At 59.3% G+C, this 21601-nt stretch overlaps 1 protein-coding gene across 14 annotated transcripts in view; it reads right to left on the reverse strand.

The window, feature by feature from the left end:
- Nucleotides 1-21601, reverse strand: part of PGS1 (phosphatidylglycerophosphate synthase 1) — a 65633-nt gene that overhangs the window by 35712 nt on the left and 8320 nt on the right. For 7 of the 14 annotated variants that reach the window (XR_003506818.1, XM_027518336.1, XM_027518331.1 and 4 more), the window contains exons 2-8: nt 20702-20891; nt 17958-18035; nt 16265-16364; nt 15042-15231; nt 14230-14408; nt 10639-11160; nt 2207-2355 (exon numbers count right to left, since the gene is read on the reverse strand). Coding sequence is in view for 6 of the 14 variants with exons in the window: in XM_027518336.1 (XP_027374137.1) it covers nt 2207-2355; nt 10639-11160; nt 14230-14408; nt 15042-15231; nt 16265-16364; nt 17958-18035; nt 20702-20891 (1408 nt within the window). In the remaining 8 variants the exon portion in view is untranslated. Of the gene's footprint in view, nt 1-2206; nt 2356-10117; nt 10174-10638; nt 11161-14229; nt 14409-15041; nt 15232-16264; nt 16365-17957; nt 18036-20701; nt 20892-21601 lie in introns of all 14 variants that reach the window. The other 7 variants (XR_003506825.1, XR_003506824.1, XR_003506823.1 and 4 more) reach the window with 2 other exon arrangements.

Genomic DNA, 21601 nt, shown 5'->3' on the forward strand with positions numbered 1-21601 from the left:
GCAGTGGTGCGGACTGTCACCCTCCCAACAAAAGCCCCTGGGACTCAGGTTTGGGAAGAAAAAGAAAATATCCCAAATATGTCATTTGGGGAAGCAGCTCCTGACCACAAGCGGCCCAACTTTTCTCAAGATTCAGGATGTGGGTTCAGTCCCCCTACTTGGGGAGCGGGGGGAGAGTGGCTAGCACCAGGACTCTGGGCACAGACTTGCTCCCCCCAATCAGCCCCAGGCCCAGAGCCCTGGGGCCAGGCGCACCCTGACCCCTCTATGTCTGGGAAACCCAGCTCTCAGCAGTGAGGCCGAGGTCCAGGAGATGCTGGTGCTCCTCTCACCCCAGCGCCCTGAGGCCGGCCAGCCCCTGCTGGAACCTCGGCGGGCGTTTGCTGGAAGCCTGACCATAGCATCTATGATCTGCTGAGCAGATCAGAGTCTCCCGCTGGCCGCCCAGAGCCCAACCGCCGCCACTTCCCCTCGGCCCCGGTGAGGCCCTTCCTGGCACCAGGGCCCTGCTCAGTCACTGACAAGATTCCCAGATCACAGGAGGCAGATCCCGGGGAACCAGGCAGTTACCATTTCCTCGTCCATCAACAAAGGCTCCAAGGATTTCACAACAGTAATTCCCAAACACAAGAATAAAGGCTTAACACAGCCCCTGCACTTCTGAGGGCTGGCCTCCGGGGGTGTTATCTACGCTCCCATGACTCAGGAGGAAAGCTGGCACCTCCCCTGGAGAGGCTCTGTCGTAAAGGTCATAAATCCATGAACCCAAGGATCACCCAGGTTTCACGTGCACAGGTGCTGTGCTTGCGTCCCGAGAGTCCACCAGCCGCTGCTGCAGGTGATCCAACACAGAGACGCTCGTAGAAACAGAAAGGGGTTCATCTGCACTCATTCTCGGCTTTAAATGGAAAGACCACCATCGCAGGAGAAGGCTGAGACCGCTGCCCCTCTGGGAACCAGAGCTGCGTTCCGGTCCCCGGGAGCCCAGCGCTCTCCCCGTCCACCCTGCAACCAACCGTGGGCCCCTAGCAGCCAGCAGCAGGGGCTGGGGATCCCGCGCCCCGTGACTGACTCTCCAGCCCCAGCTTGGGAGAAAGGCCACTCGGGGGAGTCTATTCCCAGGGGAGTGGGAGGTCCTCGTTGGACCACACGACATGCCCGCCAAGCCAGATCAAGCGCATTAAGTTCTCTCCTAGGACCACCCCTCCCCCACCCCCTCGCTCTCAAAGGTGCCTGCCTCCCCCTCTCACAGTTGCAAGGAAAGAAATCCTATTACAAGTGTGACAAAAACAATGCAGGAATTCCAAGACACCTTGGAAACGGGCCTGCCCTGCCCCACCGCCATCCCGACACAGGCAGGTGGCAGGCGGCATACCAGCCTCCATGGGGCCCTGACCACCACCAGCCCCTACAAACACACCACGAGGGGACCCCGCTCCTGGCCAGGCACACCTCTGAGCAGTCCCTCCACCACCTCCTGCAGTCAATCCCAAACCAGATCACTACCCAGTGAAACGATCTGAAGGAAAACAAATAGAATCGAAGTTCTCAACGCAAAAGGATCGTCATGCTGACTGGAGGGCACAGCAGTCTGGGACCAGGACAGTCCGAGCTCTCACCACGGCGCAGCTCCAAACAAACCACCTCTGTCTGCACGGCCTCTGAGGTCATTCTAAGGGCTGACTCTTTTTTCCGGCTTCTGTCTCCACTTGCAGAGACTCTGGCTCCCCGGGTGCCCCTTCCGCCTGGGTGGCAACCCCACCTCCTGCCTCTCCCTCCCCAGACTCTGAAGCACCTCTGAGTCTGCTTCAGACCCTCTGGGGAGGGTCGTCATCAGAATGACCCAGGCCGCCCAAAGCTGCTCCCTAACAGACCTGGGCGCGCGTCCTGTGTGACCCTGGCTCCTACCCCAGGAGCTGATCTGCCATCTCAGAAGAGGTTGGGACCAGGGCCGTATTCACATCCCTGTGAGAACAAAGCGTTCTCTGCCCATGTAGGAAAACGCAATGTCCCCGAGATGTTGGGGAGAGCACCTGCCAGGGAAGGGCAGGCCCCAGGTGCAGGCAGAGGGGTGCAGCAGGCCTCCCTCGAGGCCGGCCAGCGGCACACACTAGAGGACCCCGGTTCTTTCCCACCCTCAGGCCCCAGCAGGAGGCAGCCCCCAGGCACCCGACTGCGCCCCCACCGCCCCGCAGCCCCAACCGACCTGGTGAAGCTGCTGCTGCAGGGCTCGGCTCTCCGTGACGATAGCGATCTGGGCCTCCAGGTCCCGGTGAACCGACCTGTACCCAAAATTAGGAGAGCCAATCAACGTGAGACAGGGCAGGCTGCTCCCTGCCAGGTACAGCCAGAGGCCTGCAGGGAGAAGGAAACGTGCAGACAGGAAGTGAGCACGGCCGCCACCACAGCCTCTCCGCGCCGCGCTGACCTGGGGGAAAAGCAGGCCCGCGGAGTCCCGGGAGCAAGGCCGGGGGGTCCCGGGACAAGGGGACGGGCTCCCTTGGAGGACGGACTCCCCCAGAGCCCACTCTCGGCCCCGCCCGCTGACCTGGGGGAGAAGCTGCCCCGCGGGGTCCCGGGAACAAGGCCGCGGGGACGGGCTCCCCGGGGCCAGGTCGGCCCAGCCCAGGCTGCCATGGGAGGCGAAGGCCCAGTAGGGTGTGCAGGGCGCCCAGTGCTCTGGGCCCGCGGGGACAGCGGCCCTCTCCGGTGCACGGCATGGCCCGCAGGGTGAGAATCGTGCTTCTCTGGTGAGGCCCGTGCTCAGGCTCTGTTCTCACCCCCACCCTACCCCCCGATGCTACTGGACACCCCCGTCACCCCTCCCAGACAGCGCGGGGCCTTTACTGCCCGCTCTCCACGCTGCCTCAGCCACGTCCTGGCCACCGTCCCATCTCCCCGTCCTTCCACAGGCCCAGAGGGCAGGAGGCCCAGCAGAGCTCAGGTCACAGCTGCTGCTCATCGAACAGGCCAGCTGAGCCCTGAGCTGGGGAGCAGCTACCTTTTCACCTGAGCCTGCAGATGGGGTCACACCTGACTGGGTTTAAGAACAGGTCAGCTGGCCAAGCAGCCCAGAGGCACCTGCGCTTCCTCCTAGTCCCCCAGCCCCTGCCAGAGCAGAGGGGATGAGCCCCGCGCACTTCCCCCAGAGGAGCTCCCGGGGGCCCTCAAGTCACAGCTCAGGATGTCTGGGCTCCTCTGGGGTTCAGTCCCAGATGTTGAGGGTAGAGCCTGGGTCTGACTGAGGGGTGAAGGTCCCTGACGAGGGAGCAGCAGTCCACACGCAGGCCGCTAAGGAGGCAGGGGGCACCGCAGGGAGAGACTCGGGGGCGAGCTGTTCCCACGTGCAGGTGAGCTGGCCCCGGGCCCCTCCCTCGCGCCCGATGCCGACTGCGGAGAACCCCACCAGAGGGCTGTAAGTCCGCCTGCTGGGGGCTCGGGGGCTCCAGGCCAGAAGGGCAACATCCACAGGAGGCCAGTACGGCACAGACTGGAGGCCTGTGCTAAGTCCCAGCCCAGAGAATGCGGTTCCGCCCCCCTTTTTCTCTTTTGCTAAAAAATGAGCCCGTTAACACCAGAGGAAAGCAGAGTGCGTGTGAGCAGCCACAGGGGGACAGCTCCTTCCTCCGCCCCCCCCGGGAACATGCCGTCTTCTGATAACACCTCAGCCACAGCTCTGTAATGACAGCCGTGGCTTCTCTCAGAACCCTAAACATCACCTGAGACGGACAACACGCAGATCCCCTGCTCTGCACCCCATTCCATCCCTTCCCCCAGTCCCAGGCCCCATCAGAATGACTTCTGTTCCCCAAACCTAACGTCTCCAGGACACCTGCGGCCCCAGACTCCCGTCCTCCTTCGGGGCACCAGGCCTGCCCTCTAGCTTTTCCTCCACGCTGCACCAACAACGAAGCCGGGAACACCCAGGGGGCCGCCTGAGTCCTGGGCTCCTGTGCAGGCTGCCCGGTGCAGGGCCGGCCTCCTCATACCCTCCCGCCACCGTGAGTCTCTCCTCTGCCAACAGGACCCTTCCGAAGGGCCCACAGGCACACACGAGCACTGTGAGTGAATCAACGTGTGATACACACCAAGCTCCTAAAATAGAAGACCATTTCCTAATTCTCACTCAGAACAAGAGCATTTCCAAGAACATCTTGGGTAAGAGATGACGACGCTCAGCTGCCTGTTCCTGTAATACGCCTGCCACCCCCCAACACACACACACACACACACATGCAGGGGCCACATCAAAGCCACTAGCTTGCCCGCTGGTCTCACTCAACCGATTACACCCCACCCCGCTGGGCCGCTGCATGTGGGCAGGCACACGGCTCACCTGACCGCACGTCCAGACCCCAGGGGTGGGCAGGCCGGCCCCAGCGCCCTGCTCCAGAGGCCCCGTCCTCTGCAGGCAAAGCTCTCCACCTGCCCGAGGCTCAGCCTGAACGCCCCAGCTCTCCTTATGGCTGGAGCGGGGCGGGACAGGTGAGATCTCCACCAGCAGTTACTATTTCCACTATTCTCTTTTTCTCTCATGTTTGGCTGCTCCACACAACTTACGAGACTGTAGTTCCCCAACCAGGGACTGAACTCAAGCCACCTGCAGTGGGAGCCAGCGTCTTAACCGCTAGACTGCCAGGGAAGTCCCTGTTCCAACCCTTCTGATGCCAAGATCAGCCCCGTAAAGATGCCGGGTCTGCTGGGTGCTACCTGTCCAGCTGCTTGGAGAGGGGACAGTGAGCCAGGACAGGGAGGCCCCGCCAACATGGGTCATGCAGCAAGGCTGAGGAGGGCTGCTTGCCACCAGGGCCCTGTGCCCTCCGAAGCCCCTGCACCCAGGTCTGCGGGGAAGGTGGGAGGGGCCTGGTCTGGCGTGCGCTCAGCTGTAACATCTGTCTGAGCAGGGACGCCTTCCTCGCACGGCAGTCTACGGGGCGGCCACCAGAGGCGGACGGCCCAACTCGGCCTGGCCCACAGCTCGCCCGCAGGACCACTGCTTCTCAACGAGTTTTCATCACGGACCCCTGAAGGAGCTTTTCAGCCCCGCTTAAGATGCAGATTGTTTTTTCAGCACTCCCCTGGAGAGTCAGTCTCCAGGTGCTGTCCCTCTGGCTGGTCATGCATGACACACCTGTTTCTCATCCTTCCTCTCCCCACTGCCGCCTCTGCCTCCTCCAGGTGAGTGCTTGGATTAGAGACAGCGCACCTTTAACCTACTCAGCGCTCTGGGAAGGCCTTCTATCACCCCACCAGCTTCCCCTGCAGTCTCATCTGCACAATCTTTCTCCATCAAAAAGAAAACAGAGACCATGAGTGGTGAGCCGCCACTTGGTGTGTGGTGACGGAGCGGGGCTGGTGCAGCAGGGCAGTCAGGGGACGCCACCCGGAGCCCCGGCAGCCCAGGACAGGGGCGCCGCTATCAACAAGAGTCCTTCTAGACTGAAGCTCACCAAGTTGGGGGCTCCTAAGCTATGGGTCTGTGCCCTGAGGACAGCTGGGAAACGTGCACGCGGGGAGGAGAAATCGAGAGGCCCTCTTGAGCTCCTGACCGTCTGAAGCTCCGGCCAGACCTGCGCTGCCACTCAGGATGTTGGGGTGAGGACACAGAGGGTGAGCCTGCCAGGCAGGACTCGCTGTCAGGAAACCCAGCGCTCCCAGCCCAGCCATAAACTTGTTATCAAGGCCTCGGTCCTCATCCCAGGGCTGACCTTCGGGCCCAACCCCTCCATCCTTCGTTCCCGGAACCTCCGAACAGGGAGAGATTCTGTGACAGGAATGACGTGGGAGGCGAGAGAGTGCTGGGGAGGGGCAGTGGGGGTTGCTGAAGTTCAGCACCGCCGCCCAGGACAGCAGGTCTCACTGGGGAGGGAGCGTGCCGCGGGTACCAGGTGACGCCGCCAGGCTGACGCCTTCCGCTGCCTCCCAGCCCTGCGCCTACACCTGCTGCCCCCACCCTGGCCGCCGCTTGAAGGAGGGGGACTGCGCGTGCTGGCGGTCCCTTCGCAGGCCCAGCATCCTCCTCCAGGGGAATCCAGGTGGCCCCAGGCTCCCGCAGCCCTTGCTCACCCTGGGCTCCGAGCCCCTTCCCACCTCGGTGCCCAGCCTCCATTCCAACACCCCCGCCATGGTCTTGGGGCTCCACGTTTCTGCTCCCTCCGCCCAGACCTCTCCTGCCCGGGGTCTCCGCTCAGTGTCACCTCCTCAGAAAGGCTCTCCCCAGCCCCCATCTAACAACAGACCCATGTGAGTCTGGAGTCCCCTCCTGCCCTCATCTTCCTCAGTCCTTCCCGTGATGTGACGCTGAATTTGGATGCTTACTACCTGCTTCCCCATGAACTGGACACCCTCTGAGGACAGAGGCGTCCTGCCCGCTGTGCCCTGAATGCCGCCTGGCACGAGCAGGCCCCGCGTAAACACCTGTGTGAACAAAGTAAGTAGAATGAGAATAATAAGGCCTCTTCCAACAGTTGATTAAGTGTAAAAAGGCAAAAGGCTTTGAGGTTCTAGAGCAGGAGCACACAAACATTTCAGGTTAGAGACCTTCTTTGAGGAGCTCCCCAGAAAACCCCAAAATCCAGCACCTGCCACCTCTCCCCCCACAATGTTCTGCAGTGAATTTCAGAAGGTTCTCAGATCCTGTAAAAACCAGAGGGGACACAAACGTCACCGAGCTACCCTCAGATGGACGAGCACCACCGACACACCCCAGGAGGCCGGAGGCTGGGGCCGGCTTGGTCTCAGGCGAGCGGCACCCCCCGGGCCACCCGATGTGAGTGCCACCCCACGTGTGCCCGGCACACAGGGCGGAGCTGCCCCATTCTTGCTGCAGGGTCACCCCGGGCGCCGTGCCAAGCGGCCTATCGGGAAGGCAGTAAAAATAGTGACAGTTCTCACAACCATTAACAGGCGCCTCTGTCAGCAGGAGCCAGAAATCTCTCAACCCAGGGGCCCTGCCCCGCCCTCGCCACACACGCTGCTGTTGTTCATACTGCCTCCAGATGAAATCACACCTCGACAGCAGGCAGAGCCCACACCCCCCAGCACGGACGTGGCCCTGGCTCCCAGCACAAAATCCCACAACGGCGCACACAGCACCTCTCAGGCCCTCTCGTCTCCACGGGGCAGAAAGCTAAGGTGTGAGAGCTACACCTGAGAACACTCTTCACAGTCACTCGGACTCCCCTGAAGTTGCTGCCTCTCCAAGACCTAAAGAGATGATGAGCTCGTTGGCACAAAACAGGCACAGCACTTACAACCGCTGACAGCAACCTCCCTGGTGGTCCGGGACTAAGACTCCGCGCCACCAATGCAGGGCGCCTGGGTTCAATCCCTGATCAGGGAACTAGATCGTGCCTGCCGCAACTAAAGAGCCCACATAAAACACCGAGACCCAGGACAGCCAAATAAATAAACATTTCTAAAAAAGAAGAGCTGCCAGCTGATGGATGTTGAAGGGGGACCTCTACCCTGCTCGTACCCCCAAAACTCCTGGGGCCAAGAAAATGCTAGTGAGACTTCCAGCCTCAGTGTCGCCTTCACTGGCCCCCAGAGAGAGCAGAAACAGAGCTACAGAGGACAAGGACGCCTCCTCCCACCAAGGCGTCCTCCACCCCCACACACAGCGTCATGGCCACGGCCTCGGGGACCCCAATCCTCCCCCACAGACCACCCGGTCATTTCACAGACCCTCAAGTGCACGCATGTCACGTTCCCTCCTGAGTGAGATCCGAGCCATCGCCCCAGTGGACACGGAAGCAGAACCAGGCCCTCCACTTCTGCCAAAGGTAAATGTGGGCTGAGAACCACGCTTCAGGAGAGACCCCCAGCCTGGGAACCTCCGCACCACACCTTGTTTACCCAGGCTCTCCCTGACATACCAAACAGACGTCCTGTGCAAGACTCCAAATAAAAACTAACCACATAAACCCACAATGCCACAGAGGTCTCTAGCACATGGCTTTAAAAAGTGGAAGGTCCCTCCAGTTCTGTGAAGCAACTCAATTTGTTAAAAGGTGCCATATAGTTAAGCCCGCTAAGAAACCAGCAACCAGCCAGTGCAGCGGCCTCTGCTCAGGCCTCTGGGCAGCACTGCTCCGGCCGGGCGCTCAGCCCTGCCCAACATTCCCCCAACACTTGTGAGCAGAAAACCCCAAGGAACACACCCTGCCCGTGTGCTCTGCCGCCACCAGGCTGCACTGCTGTCCGTGGGCACCTGCAGACCGGCACGGCCGCTTGCCACAAGAAGGCTGTTTCTCCCCATCTAGCCTGTCCACCTCCAGAGGCCCCGACAGGGCAGGGCTTTCCTTCATCACTAGCAGAGGCTGCCTGCAGGTTCAACAGTCAGGCCCAGAGCCCCGGGCTGCCTGACTCCCAGAGGCGTGCGATGCTGACAGACAACAGCTGGAAGGCAAGGAGCTAGAAGCAGGAACGGGACTTCCCAGCTCCTTCTCTTTACCCAAGGGCTTCTGGGAGCAGGAGAACCCATGATGAGCCCAGGCCTGTCCCACAGCAGCCTGGGGAAGGGAATCATAGCATCAGCTACTCAGCCCTCAGCAAGGATTTTCTAGGGCCCAAACCCAGACACACCGCTCGCACCCAGCACGGGCCCTGCAGAGGGCAGGCAGCCGCAGCCAGCCCACCACTCCCCAGTCCAAAGCCACACAGCATCTACCCTGCCTGCTCGTTGTCCTAGCTTGCCTTACGGAAATGACCGTCCAAAGATGAGCCAAAAGCGGGGTGGACTTAAGACTCCCGCTACTGACCACAGTGCCTAGGCCGGGAAGGACCTGGTCTCTCCCCGCAGCACTGAGTGACCTGAGCTCGGCTCCTGCCCTGAGGACAAGGTGCCTTCTGCGCAGAGTCCCACGCTGCCTACCCCGGCCACACTCCCTCCCTTCCTCCCCAACCCCCCACAATTGCACACACCCTGGGATTCCTGGCCTTCCCCACAAAGCCAGCTCCCAGATTGCAGGGCCCCACCCGCAGCAGGGCGGGCAGGAGGGAGCGGCAGAAGCAGGCCAGTCCGGGAAAAGGCGAGACACACTGGAAAAGCAGGTTGGGTGTTTCTGTTTCAACGGTAACTCAGAAGTCACCGCATGTTTCTCAGCACAGCTTCACGGAAGTAATCCACAGCGCGCTCAGAACTGCCGGGCCAGGCTGCGCTGGGGGCCCCACCGGGACCAGGGACACCCCCACTACCACCCAGCCACAGGGCAGGCGGGCACCAGTGAGCTCAAGGCACTTCCGTGCAGCTCACCAGGCACATGTGCCCCCTCAAGCTCAGAGCTCCTCCCACCCCAGCTCTCTATATCCAGGACCCCACCCCAGGCACTGCTGCTACTCTCAGAAGTAACAGAGCCAATCCCAACATACCTGCCACACCCCCATAGGCCAGCCTGCCTGCTTGGAGACACCTGCTCATGACACATCCAGGATCGGCCACACGGAACAGCAGCAGAGCGCGCTTCCCCTGGCAGACAATGCCCCCTGCCCATGCAGGCACGTGGGCCTCGCAGGAGGAAGTGGGAACCACCCAACGGACCAGAAGCTCTGAGTGGGAGCAGTGGTTCTCAAGGCATCAGAATCTCCTGGGGGGCTTTTCAAAGTTACCATGTTGGGGTCAACCCGCAGAGGGCTGGACCCAGGAGGCTGGGGGTGGCCTGGGCATCAATGCACCCCCAATGGAAACTAATGGTTTAAGGAAACAAAAGCCCAAGCTGAGGTTCAAAGTCTAAACAACACAGATGAGCGGCCGTGACATACGACCACCCACTCCCATGGTGATCAGCCACCCTGGAAGCCCCCAGGACCAGTGTAGAAGCAAAACAGGTCTCTGAGCCACCAGCGAGAAGTCAGGAAAGCCAGGCGTTTCTTTTAGACGCAGGACTAACCAAGTGGGCTGTGGGTGTCCCCGAGCACAGAAAGGCGCGGTCACACCCAGAGCGGGGTGCACTCACATGGTGCAGCCGCCAGCAGTCCCTCTGCTGAGCGCAGGGCTCTGAGCCCCGTGATTCACAACCCCAATGCCCTGGGGTTGTGTCACATGGGGGCTGCTCCACAGACGCACACAACTGCCCGAGAAGGATCATTACAACGCACAGCTCACACTCCAACCCACCCTGGGGCAGTCCTGCACACGTGAGCAGTGCAAGCAGAGGGCCTCAGTTTCCTCCACTGCAAAAAAAAAAAGAGCAAAGGTTTGACTCATAGAGGAAATGACCAGCAACAGTGAGGAAAAGACTGAAAAACGAGGCTGCCTGATGCCCAGTGACCCCTGGTGAGTCTTCTCTGTCCCCGAGAAGGGGAGGGCCAATGCGGGAGAGCTCGGATGCTCGAGGGAAGCGCGCGTGCCTTGCCCTCTATGTGAGGGGAGGGAGTGTGGGTACGCTTTCTAAAACAGCCACCCCAATGATCTGAGCGTCCACGTTCTGGGTAGACACAAGGGAGAGATTTTGCAGAGCTGAAACGGACAGACGTGAGGATGACGACGCGCCCGCAGGGCCGTCATGAAGACAGGCGGGGCGGGGCTCTACCAGACGCCCGGCCCCGCGGGCCCCGCGGGCAGGCTGGAGTGTGGGGTGCGCCCCGCCCCCCAGCTGCCCCGCACGGGCCACCTCCAGCCGGCCGGCCGCCGCATACCTTTGGCGTGGAACGTCCAGTCCCTGCGCCAGTATTCCTGCAGCTGCACCCGCTCCTGCTGCCCCAGGCTGCACACCTCACTGTAGAACTGCCGCTCGATGTGCACGTAGGCGGCCGGGATGGCGCCCGCCACCCCCTTGGCCCCGAAGAAGCCGTTCACCTCCGGCGAGGCCAGCAGGATCTGGTACTCGGCCCGCGTGCCCAAGACCAGGTCCATGTAGGCCTGGGTCAGGTTGAAGTAGCCAGTGGTGAGATAGACCTTAGCCCCTCGCTCGGCCTCTGTCAGCAGGGTCTCGGTGACAATCTCATCGATCTGAATCTCAAAGGGCTTCATCTGGATCAGGGGGTAGATCCAGGTGTCGGGGGCCGGCCTCCGGTCTCCAGCAGCTGCGGCGTCCTCCTGGGTCAGGAGGGGGTCGCTGTGGAAGGTCTGGGCGTGCAGCATCTGCTGGCGTGTCCTGGCGGAGTTGATCACGTCCATGACCCTCTTATTGGCTGCCCTGCAATACGCAGCCCGGTCACCTAGAGGGAGACACGGCAGAGGGGATCAGGGGCAGCAAACGGAGGCTCCGGACCCCCACCCAGCACGGTGGGCACGGCGCCGGCACGTGACAGGCGTGAGCAGGCACTGCAGCTCGTCCTTCACCAGTCACACAAGGCACTGCCCACATGAGGCTCCTCCTGGGACAGAAAGGCCCAAGAAAGCGTCCTGCCACAAGAAGCCTGCACGCGGGGGGCCGTGGAAAGGCCTTTACCAATGCCACCTAACGGGAGTTCAAAAACAGGCAAGACTAGCTGAGGGTGACAGGAGTCAGGACAGTGGGCACCCTGGGGAGGGGATCAGGCCTGGCTGGGGGCCCCAGGGGGCTTCTGGGCGCCAACCCACTAGGAACACACACATAAGCTGCACACCCATGTTTGGGGTGCATGGTACATGTCAGAAAGAGCATGTGTCCCACAGAGACACGTGTAAGTATGATCAGACAGCAGGAGAGAGCCAGGCAGGGTCAGAGGCGGACAGACGGGCTCTGGGTCTTGTTTGCACACGGCCACTAGAGACGAGCGGCTGCACAGACACAATGAAAGGAAAAGAAGCGAGTCTCAATGCTATCTCTAGATGATAAGCGAGTTAACGAGCTAAGCATCCAACTCAAGAAGTCATGGAGGAAAAAACAACAGGAAAAGACAAAAATACAGTACAAGGAAGGAAATTATAAAAGCAGAAATTAACAGAATGAAAACAACAACATAAGACATAAAAGTACGGAACTTCAACACTCAAAAGTTAATTCTCTCAAGAGACACAAAGGCAAGCCTTGGGCAGGGCTGATCAAGAACAACAGCGCGGTGGGCAGCATGGCCACGCAGGTAACCGCTCACGAGCTCCGAGCTGGGGACAGGCCCACAGGCCCAAGCGCCATCAGGCCTGGGTGGCCGCATGGAGAAGGAAAGCTCCCTGCGGGGATACCCCCTTACTGATGGCGGCCAGCACGAGGGCCATTCACTCTCGCGTCGTAGCGGGTTGGGGTTGGGGGGGGGCTCTCAGGCTGCCCTGGTCCCCAGCAAGGCTTTGCCCAGCCCCCTACGCCCCTCGAGCGTGCTAACTCTCACTCTTCTCTGAACGGGGGCCCTTTTCTCTGCCTATGCGTGCCAGGCCTGTTAAGTTAGAACAGGGGTCAGCCAACATTTCCTGTACAGGCCAGACAGTGAATCTGTTAGGCTTTATGAGCCAAAGGGTAAAACTGAAGACAACATGTAGGTACTCCTATGGTCAGAGAGAAAACAGACTTCCATAAATTTTTACTGGTGAAATTTAAAACATAATACTAACTATTATACTACTCTACATGGGCTTCCCAGGTGGCTCTGTAGTAAAGAAGCTGCCTACCAATGCAGGAGACACAAGAGAAGTGGGTTCGATCTCAGTCGGGAAAATCCCCTGGAGTAGGAAATGTCAAACTGCTCCAGTATTCTTGCCTGGAGAATTCCACGGACAGAGGAGCCTGGCGGGCTACAGTCCATGGGGTCGCAAAGAGTCGGACACGACTGCGCATGCACATAAACACATGCGCACTACTTTAAAACACTGACATACACACACACCTCTAACACACTGCCATCCCCTCTCAGGGGCTTCCTCTCTAGCTCTTCCCCTCACAAGGGCTGGGTTTAACCCATTCCCCACGCTGCTGACAGGGCTGCAAATTCAGCAGCAGACCTCCTTAAAGGCCACCAGGAAGCCACAGCCACAGGAATTGCAAGAATGCAAATACCCCGGGAACACCAGCCACCGGGGTTTGCCTGTTTCCAGCGGGCAGAGCCGAGGGCTCTCCCATTTCACGTTCCAGGCAGGAGGCCGCAGACCTCACTGGAGCCGAGAGCCACAGAGCTTCTGAGCTCTGGAGTTGGGAGCAGTGGCCCTGAGGGGGTGGCCATTTAGCAGGCTGCTTCCTGTAAGTGCAGGGCAGGTTCCTGGCTCATCCCATGGGTACCCAGACCCAATGCCCACAGTCCCACCTTCTCTGGCGACTCCCTCACCCGCAGAGCATGACGGATGGCCAGTGAGTCACATCATCTGTCTGGCTCCAAAGACAGAAGCAAAACAAAGCTCTGCCACCCAAGTCTCCTAAACCCGTGGCAAGGCCACCAGAAGCGTGCCCTCCTCACCCCCGGCCCGGGAGGCTGCAGGGCCAGGCCCTACCTTTGTAAGGACGCACCGTCCCCTCTAGAGGGCGCCCTCCTCGCCCTCACCGCCCTCCTCGCCCTCACCGCCCCCAGCTGGGAGGCTGCAGAGCCCCGGCCCTACCTTTGCAAGGATGCAGCATCCCCTCTACAGGCCCTCCTTGCCCTCACCGCCCCCAGCTGGGAGGCTGCAAGCCCGGGCCCTACCTTTATAAGGATGAACCAACCCCTCTAGAGGGCGCCCTCACCGCCCCGGCTGGGAGGCTGCAGGGCCAGGCCCTACCTTTGTAAGGACGCACCGTCCCCTCTAGAGGGCGCCCTCCTCGCCCTCACCGCCCTCCTCGCCCTCACCGCCCCCAGCTGGGAGGCTGCAGAGCCCGGCCCTACCTTGTAAGGACACACCGCCCCCTCTAGAGGGCGCCCTCCTCGCCCTCCTCGCCCTCACCGCCCCAGCTGGGAGGCTGCAGGGCCAGGCCCTACCTTTGTAAGGACCCACCGTCCCCTCTAGAGGGCGCCCTCCTCGCCCTCACCGCCTCCTTGCCCTCACCGCCCCCAGCTGGGAGGCTGCAGAGCCCGGCCCTACCTTGTAAGGACACACCGCCCCCTCTAGAGGGCGCCCTCCTCGCCCTCACCGCCCCAGCTGGGAGACTGCAGGGCCAGGCCCTACCTTTGTAAGGACGCACCGTCCCCTCTAGAGGGCGCCCTCACCGCCCCACCTGGGAGGCTGCAGGGCCTGCCCTACCTTTGCAAGGATGCACCATCCCCTCTACAGGCCCTCCTTGCGCTCACTGCCCCCAGCTGGGAGGCTGCAGGGCCCGGCCCTACCTTTGTAAGGACGCACCGCCCCCTCTAGAGGGCGCCCTCCTCGCCCTCACCGCCCCGGCTGGGAGGCTGCAGGGCCTGCCCTACCTTTGTAAGGGTGCACCATCCCCTCGACCATCTGCACAGTGTCGTCCCCCTGCAGCTGCAGGGACACGTCCCCTACTGCGTCCACCAGCTCCGTGAAGAAGTCGGCGATCTCGGGACAGTCCTGCAAGAACACGTAGCGGTCCTGCCGGTTGGTGAAGTAGGAGTCACTCAGGTTTGCACTACAAGGAGGAAAGCGGCAGGTGAGGACCAGGCGAGAGGGCGTGACAGCAGGTCCTGGGGAGCCCGTCTCAGGGTCAGTGGCAGGAGCAGGGGAGTGACCAACCCAGATCAGGATACAGCAGCAGCCAATCAACAAACAGCTAGTGAGCCCGGCCCCCTCACGAGAGGCGGGCCAGAGTGACACGGAGGAGACACCGCGGAGTGACTGCAAGCCCTGCCCATCACTGAACTGACCATCAAGAGGAGACATGGACGTTTACAGAGCCAAGGACCACTCAAGGCTCATCTCCAGGGTTCCCCAAAGGGCATGGCTTCCCACCCGGCCCTGCCCAAGTTACTCATCCACTGGGGTTTCTCCTGTTATCAACACAGAGTGCGGGAAAGACCTTGTCGGGTGACAGTGAGCACCAGGTGAGACGGCACGCGAAGGGCTCGCACAGGAACGAGCACGCAGTGAGGCCTCAGGGAGCCACGGCCAGTGTGCAGCTGTGCTTCGTGGCTTCCATGGCAGTCAGGGCCCCAGGAAGACGCCAAGAGCCAGGCAAGCAGACTGAACACGCGCTGGCAGGGCCTCAGGGGATGGACTCTCCCCTGCGCTCCGCTGGCTCCCGCCTGGGGGAGGAAGCCCTCACCCGCTGAGGATGACGTTGTTGTCGAAGAGGTACACCTTGATGTGCTGCAGGCCAATGGTCTCGTTGAAGCGCTCGGGGATGAGGAGCCGCAGGAGCCCGCGGAGGTTGGGCGTGTGGAACAGCGAGACGCGGACCTGTTCCGGAAACCTCTGCAGGAGCGGGAGCAGCATGGTGCGCGAGTTCTTCCTTCCTGAAGACGTGGGTGAGCAGGAGAGAAGGGACGGGAGAGTTGCGCCAGGAGAAACACGCAGCCTGCAGGGCAGGACTGCCCCCCGAGGGCCCGAGGGCAGGCCGCCAGGCGTGGGCCATTTCCAGCCAGAGGGGCCCCAGGACAGCTTCCACCTGGACACCCACAACCTCCCGGGGCAGGACCGAGCGGTCTGGGTAGCAGACATCTGCTCTTCCAGCCACCCAGCACCTGTCCACCCACCCCCAACTCTCACACTCTGCTCGGGGCGAAGATGGCTCTGTCCACCCTGGCCTCACCCCAGCCGTAAAGGGGAGGCACCCAGGCCAGACCGGGCCAGTCAGCAGGCTCGGAAGCCCCGACAGAGCCCGAGGCAGGCAATGCAGGAGCCTCAGTCCGACCCGGAGGGAAGCAGGTGCTCTTCCGATGGACAAGATGCGGACTCGGGGGCTGCCAGAGGGCGCCCAGAGGAGCCAGGGAGGTGAAGCCAGCCCAAGGTCCAAGCCCCAAATCAAGGCCCACGCAAACCAGGGGGCACCCAGAGGAGCCAGGGAGGTGAAGCCAGCCCAAGGTCCAAGCCCCAAATCAAGGCCCACGCAAACCAGAGGGCGCCCAGAGGAGCCAGGGAGGTGAAGCCAGCTCAAGGTCCAAGCCCCAAATCAAGGCCCACGCAAACCAGGGGGCGCCCAGAGGAGCCAGGGAGGTGAAGCCAGCCCAAGGTCCAGGCCCCAAATCAAGGCCCACGCAAACCAGGTCAGATGCGTGGGAGTCAAAACAAATCTCTTTTCATGTATTTTTTTAAAATAAAAGTGTCCATATTTCTCAGGGGGAAAAACATTCCCTTTTTCTCAAAGTCATTTTCACTTAGACTTCAGGTCACTAAGCCACAAAAGGAATCCTGACAGGCCGTCCTGGCCCGTCCTAGACTGACTTCAAATAACCTTGCTCCTGGCTGAGCCTGGAGTGAAGCTTCACTCCTAAAACAGAGGCTCTGGACAAGGAAGAACCTGGGGGCCAGGGAGCGCATCAGACCTACCTCTCGAGCCCCTCGTGAAGTCCAAGAGGATGGACACCCTGAGGCCGGAAGGAAACTTCGCCTGGAGTGATTTTTCTAGAGTGCTTTCTAGGCAATCCACCTGCCAAGAAAAGAGCCGCAAGAACAGAAGTGAGAGCTGAAAAAACAGGTACGTGTTAAAGAAATGAACCAACCTGTCAGCTAACGCCCCCACAGTCCTCTGCAAACACTCATGCACACACCTGCACACACACTCATGCACACACCATCCACACTTGCCCAGAAGCCAATGCTATGAAACCTCTTCCCAAGGCCGCCGCCCCGGGCACAGTTAATTGGAAGACACGGTGTCTACAGCCCGGGCCAGGCAAGAAGAGGGCTCTGCGGGTCAGGGGCACGGTGCCCAAGGGTGTGGATGTCACTGCTCTTGAGAACACCTGCTAAGACACGAGCTCCCACACACGTTGCAACAGGTGATCCTCACAGGCACACAACAAACAGCGCCCCACACGTGGAGAACACTCAGTAAATATTTGCTGAACGAATGAATCCAAGACACAACCTGCCCACTGGCCACTCTCCATGGGCTGGACGTGGCATTCTTCTCCCGGGAGGACAAACAGGCTTCTCAAGCTGGCAGCTGACAGTACGTCCTGAAAGCGGGGCGGCCCCTTCCTCAGACAGGAGGGAGGGGATGGGGCTCTCCTGCCCCCGACCCTTCCCTTCGCCCTGTAACCACAACCCCGTCCTAGGGGTTTCTGAACAAGGACAAACCAAGAAACAACACTTGCTATGGGCAAGGGGCCCATCTTCTCCCTCAGAGTCGAAACCACCTGAGAACTCAGACAACACAATGACCTCGTTCACACTCACTCTGGCTCATCCTGCAGGAACACCCCTAGCCCTGCACGACAGGTAACGTGTGCCCCTTCCCAACCCTGCCTGTCTCACTGGAGGGGACAAGCGAGGCACGACAGCAAGTCTAGGCAGGGACCCGGCACCCACCGCCAACCCTGGACGAAAGCAGCGGCGAGCCCGACCTGCATGCTGGCTCCTCTGTCTAACACAGGCTCAGAAAGCCTCTCTGTGAAGGACCAGAGAGTAAATATTTGGAGCTTTGCAGGCCAGATGGTCTCTGTCACAGTTACTCAGTTCTGCCACCACAGCAAGAACCCAGCCACAGACAAAACAAGAACGAGAGTGGCGATGGAGAGCGGTCCGCGTGCGAGCGCGGTCGCGTCTGGCTCTGTGGGTGAGAGTGGCTAGGCTCCAATAAAGCTTTATGTATGGACACAGAAATTTGAATTTCACGTGCTTTTATGCGGCACAATTACTACTCCTCTTTTGACTTTTTGCCCTACACTGAAAATGTGAAAACCAGCTTTAGCCCACAGGCCACAAACAGGTGGTGGCCAGATCTGGCCTGCGGGTCGCAGTTCCCAGAGCCCCGGCCTGGCAGAGCGACAGCCTGGGGCCCCCGTACAGGCCGAGGAGGACACGGGCCAGCGAGGCCAGAAGGCCCAGGATCACATCTCCCGACAACCCCAGCATCTGGGGCCACAAGAAAAATAGCTGGCCTGCAACGCTATTTTTGCAGGCCAAAAATAGCCAAAATGAGGCCAAGGAGGGTGGCTCTACCCCAACTCCACGGTGCCACATGGCCTGAGGTTTCAGGGTGACCCACTGCTGCCTCTAGGACTCCCCCAAACCTTACCAGTTCCTGTTCCAGAGGACCTATCCCCAGGTAGAGGGATGCCATCACGACCCGCCTCTTGGCTACTTTTATCTGCCCCTGAAGAGAAGAAACAATTCAAAATTCAGTCATTTGTTATGATTTTTTAAAAAGAAACATTTACTTTTATTTATTTGGCTGTGCCAGATCTCCAGCAGTGGCATGTGGGATCTTTTAACTGTTCCATGCAGGATCTAGGTCCCTGACCAGGGATCGAACCTGGGCCCCCTACATAGGTGTGCAGAGGTCTCAGGACCACCAGGGAAGTCCCTCACAGTCATCATTTTCATATTCACTAAGGTATAGTCCTTTGATGCTGGAAAGAAAGAACACTCCAAACTGAACCACCCTGTATCTTCACCAATTAATATTTAAAGCAAGACCCAAATGTGTGTGGTAATCTCACAAATAAGGACCCACAACTCTAATTTAAAGTGCGCAGCCTGATAGTAAAGCATGAGCTACAAGATGTAAAGATAGACGTAAAGATAGTAAAGCCATGCTACAGGACGCAGCGCAGCCTCGAGAAGGAGGGAGGCCCGTGCACACGGCCTGAGGGAAGGTCCACAGCGCACCGCAGAGGCAGAAGCACATCGCTGAGCAGAGCACACAGTGGCTGCCTGTCAGCGCCCCACGCACACTATACGTGTGTGTGTGTGTCCCAGAGGCAGAGGCAGAGGAGGGAGTACGGGTGCAAACCTGCACTACACCCCCATCTGCACTAAGGTTTTATAGTGAGCACGTAACACTTCTGAAATGCAGACAGACAGGTAGCTAGCTAGACACACCAACAGAACACTCAACATCCAAAGACGACGCCTCAGTTCAAACAGTTCAAACATCCTCTCCTGAGACCCGTTCCAGCCGCAGGAGGACACCAGACCCCTCTCAGGAGCTGAGCGGCCAGGCCCTAGAGGAGGTCAAAGGCAGGAAGAAGGGCAAGCTGGCGAGGGCACCCGGAGAGGCAGGACGCACACTCCAGCTTGCTTTGCCACGTGGCCCCCACGGCCTGCATGTCAACAGAGGAAGAGGGGTGTCTCGACGAGATAATACACCGGCACAACACCAGGAAAGGCTTATATGCGAGGAACAAACAAAGAACTTCCTATGTTTGCTGGTTCCTTCATTTTGTTATTTACTAGATGGCTGCTTGTGGGGAAAGTGAGTATGAAAACAGGCAAGAGGAGAACAAGTAAGGAGAAAGGTGATTTAGTTCGGGCGGCAAACGACAACAGACAACGCGACCGTCTGCTGTGACGCTGGGCCCTGCGGCACAAGCTCGGCCGAGACGAAGGCCTGGGCCCAGGCAGGCGCCACGCCGCGGTCTCCGGGAACACGGGCCACTCTGTCCCAGGAAGAAACACAACTGCTCCGCATGCAATGGGCCAGGGAACCTGCCACGACTCAGTGCAGGAGGCAGGAAATGGTGGCCTCGGCTTCCTCCCGGCCTGAGCCCTCCGGCCTGGCCGGGACTCGGCAGCCCCATTCACCCTGGGCAGATGAGGGCATGACCTGTCTCCAGGCCAGGAGACCCCCACGGACAGCCTGTTGTTTCCCAGGAGTTGACTGGGACACCAAGACCAGCCTCCTTTGAAAAATCTGTTTCTTCAAGCCAAGCAGAGGACCAAGTAGGAGCAGAGAGTGAACAGTTTCAGCATCAGTTCTACACAAACAAGGACACACGGGAGAGTCGAGCAGAGCAAAGGGGCGGGGGAGTGTGTGTGACCGCACACACTCCATAATGGAATAAACTGGCAGGAAATTGAGATCTACAAAACAACAGGGCACAGGAGAAAAAAATATGCAAGCATTCAAATGAGCTGGTTTGCTGTGCAGAAAAAGGAAAGTCTACCTGTATCTCTTGTTATCTCCCAGCACTCCTCCTGACCGCACCATACCTTAACTCTAACATCATCGTCAACAGACTCAGAATCCACGTGAATAAAAGTTAATGAGCGCTGAATTACTTCATTCCAATTAGCAGCTTAACCACAAACAACTAGACATGACATGAACGCCTATGTAATGTACGAAAACCTGAAGCCCCTAAATGCAAAGATTAGCATATCTACCAGGAGATGGAAGGTACAAACTTTAGGTAGAATCACCAGAACCCTGAGACCTAAAACCAGATGCTCAGACTTCTCAGTTCTCTGTAAACGCTCTCCGCTGAACGAGAGAGCCACTGCCTATGTGTCAAATCCAACCCCGCAGGTCATGTGGGTCTCCATCTCTTGTCCACCATTGGAGCGACTGGGTTCTGGAGACGCTGCCACGGACCCCCAGGGGGTCTGCCCTGCCCTGACCAGAATGACGTTCGTTCCCCACACCCCTGCGCTGACACGCAGCACAAACAGCCTCAGCAGGAATGTGCCCGTGTGGCCCCCAAGCTCTCACTAACCTCCCGGCTAACCTCCCAGCTAGCCTCTGTTGCCAACACGGAACAGAGGGAATCAACCTGTCCACGAGAACCAACACTTGGGACCCGACCCTCAAGGGGCCCCCACGCTCTGAGCTGTTCCACCTGAGACCTCCGCCATGTAGGGAGCCTCTGGTTATGGCGTGGCTCAGCCAGGTGTGAGCCTGACCCCTGACAGGCAGAGCTGAGCAGCCATCGAAAGCTTCTATGAAGGGTGTTTCAGCTCAGGGCTCACCCAACCTTATGCACCCCCCTCACCGAACCTCTAACCCCACACTTGAACCTCTATCCCTTAAACACGACTTACCTTCATGAGCTCAAAAAACTCTGCTGGGGAAGAAAGCACCCTGACATGAGAGCTGGAGACGCCAAACTCTGGAACCAGGTTTCTGATCCACTGGAAGCGATGCACGCCCTCCGCACACAGGCAGCATGGAGGCGAGGTGACCACAGGGACCGCAGGGGACAGGAGAGGGGCCAACAGCAGCCACGGTGACCTGGGGAGAGACACACAGTCCGTCACACACCTCAAAGACTTCCTCACAAGTCTCTCTCAGCTCCTGCGGGCAAATAAGGAAAAAAAATAATCATTTTTTCTTTTTGAGAACTTCAGATCTTCTAGACCATTTTAAGCGAGCTCTAGTCAAACCCTGCAAGAGTTTTTCTTCAGCCCCTATGAGTCAAGCAACTTAAGAAGTGCCAAAGCCTATAGATAAACCCCAAACTTTACGCTGATTGCAAACAAAAATTTAGAGCAGCCACAAGTAAACTCAGAAGGCCATCACCTGGTTTAATACTCCCAACAAACTCACCTGCAGAAAGCTGCCACAGGCCACCCAGAGCAAGGGCAGGTCTGGTCTCAGTCTGGTGACTACAACCCAGACCCCTGGTTCTCTGATGAGATAAACAGCCTTTTATTCAGGGAAGGAACCAGAAAAAAAAAATTAAGTTTTCTCTAATACTAAGCTTCCCAGGTGGCACTAGTGGTAAAGAACGTGCCTGCCAATGCAGGGAACGTTTAAGAGACATGGGTTTGATCCCTGGGTCAGAAAGATCCCCTGGAGAAGGAACTGGCAACCCATTCCAGTATTCTTGCCTGGGAAATCCCTTGGACAGAGGAGCATGGTGGGCTACAGTCCATGGGGTCACAAAGAGTCAGACACGACTGAAGCGACTGAGCACAGCACACACAGAAAGAAAAGCTGGA

Source organism: Bos indicus x Bos taurus, chromosome 19 (genome assembly GCF_003369695.1).
Source record: "Bos indicus x Bos taurus breed Angus x Brahman F1 hybrid chromosome 19, Bos_hybrid_MaternalHap_v2.0, whole genome shotgun sequence".
Classification (NCBI taxonomy): Eukaryota; Metazoa; Chordata; class Mammalia; order Artiodactyla; family Bovidae; genus Bos; species Bos indicus x Bos taurus.